The sequence below is a fragment of the Pygoscelis adeliae genome, unplaced genomic scaffold, assembly GCF_000699105.1.
Source record: "Pygoscelis adeliae isolate BGI_AS28 unplaced genomic scaffold, ASM69910v1 Scaffold296, whole genome shotgun sequence".
NCBI classification, from domain to species: Eukaryota; Metazoa; Chordata; class Aves; order Sphenisciformes; family Spheniscidae; genus Pygoscelis; species Pygoscelis adeliae.
In genome coordinates, this window is record NW_008824989.1 from 47,428 (window position 1) to 49,249 (window position 1,822).

Here is a 1,822-nt window from a genome sequence, read left to right on the forward strand (position 1 = left end):
CATAGAATCTGTGTCAAGATAAAGGCAATGGTCTTGCAGGGAACCTAAGAGATTGTAAAGCTTTAGGTGTGCATATGCTGTTGTGAAGCAAGTTATAGAAATGTCAGTATTGTACTCCAGGGTCATGCGCCCTTTGGCATACTTTCATGAGACAGTGGCCACATCCTCAACAATAAAGTCACAATAGGAAATATCGTAAGCTGGAGAAAAGAGGTAACCATACAACTCATCTGGTTGTCTTACTTTACAATGTTTATGTTGGGTAGGCTGGATCTCTGTCCAAATTTTCCCCACAGACAATTTAAAAACTTTTGCAATTTGACGTTTCGCAGCGTTTTCTTATTACGTTCAGGCTGCAAAATGACATCGTATTTCGGCCTGTCATCTTCAACCTATGTTGAAGCTTTTTTGTCATCATCTGTGCACCAAGCTGGGTAGCCTGAAGCTTCATGCTTCTAGTGGAGGTAGAGATTTAGATAGTCTGAGAAGAAAACACTCATGGTGGGGTGATGGACGCATGGCAGACTGCTCCTCACTCGTCCCTGTGCTCTGATTCCTCTCTGCCCTCTCTCCCAGGTGCACCTCCAACCCAGAGACATGTCCTGCTACAACCAGTGCCTGCCATGCCGGCCCTGCAGCCCAACCCCGCTGGCCAACAGCTGCAATGAGCCCTGTGTCAGGCAGTGCCAGAACTCCACCGTCGTCATCCAGCCCTCTCCCGTGGTGGTGACCCTGCCTGGCCCCATCCTCAGCTCCTTCCCGCAGAACACTGTTGTGGGCTCCTCCACCTCTGCTGCTGTTGGCAGCATCCTCAGCTGTGACGGAGTGCCCATCACCTCTGGGTGCTGTAACCTCTGGCGTTTCCAAGCGGCTACTGTGGCAGAAGGTGCCCCTCCCGCTTAATCTCCTGGTGACAGCCCAGACAAGGACCCCAGGAACCCAGAATCTGATGCCAGATGGAGGACAGAGATCCTGGCCATTGATTTCAGAGAGACTGAGCATCCAGTGCTGCCCTTCCAAAGGAGGGCAGCTGGAGCTCTCTGAAAACAAGGCCAAGGTCTAACTTCCTTGCCTTCCACTGTCTCCCATCTCTTTCTTGTCTTCTGTTGTTCTGGGCCCTAAGACCTCCAGAGCCAACCTGTGGAATCTGCTGACCCCTCTTCCTCTGTAGGGCAGGCAGATGGATGCCCTGTGTGATCTCCACCTTGGGCAATGGGCACAGATTTTTGGCAGCTGGTGATGCTCTCCCTGCTGTGGAAAACTCCTCTATAAGTGAACTTGTTTCCCTCTTCAGAGTCATTAAAGTTTTCTGCATCCCAGCCTCTGCCTCCACATATTCCTTTTCTTGATGGACATTGTCTGGAGTTGCCAAGGAAGAAAGGCATTGCCTTGGGTGTCAGGGCGTAAGGTGGGGGCACAAGTGGAAGAGAAATGGGAGGGTGGGACACAGGGCAATGGGGCCCTTCCAGTCACTGTCCCTTGGAGCTGAGGAAGACATACTCAGCTCCACAGCCAGTGGTGATCAGGACCTGCATTCTGGCATCCCTGCTCAGATATGGCCTCTTGGCCTCAGAGCATGTCCTGTAGACGGAGAGGTTGACCACTGCTATCCCCCAGTGAGGAGCCAGGTGCTGCTGGAGGCTCTGAGAGGTCAGCAGCTCACAAGCTTGTGAAGAAGGAAATCCCTCCTGCTTTGGATAGCCCTGTGCTGGGAAAAGAAGCTCCATCAGAAGATGGTCTCAAAGGTTGCAGGAGTGATGATGGTATGAAAAAAAGCCTTCAAAACAGCCCCAGACCTTCTCCTCCTCATCCTCCTACCTGT

The 1,822-nt window shown here is 51.8% G+C and overlaps 1 protein-coding gene across 1 annotated transcript; it reads left to right on the forward strand.

The window, feature by feature from the left end:
* Positions 1 to 597: 597 nt before the first annotated feature.
* LOC103918738 (feather keratin Cos2-3-like) lies at positions 598 to 914 on the forward strand. Its single transcript, XM_009326131.1, is given in 2 exon segments — positions 598 to 853; positions 856 to 914. Coding segments are annotated over 2 exon segments (315 nt in total).
* Positions 915 to 1,822: the final 908 nt, after the last annotated feature.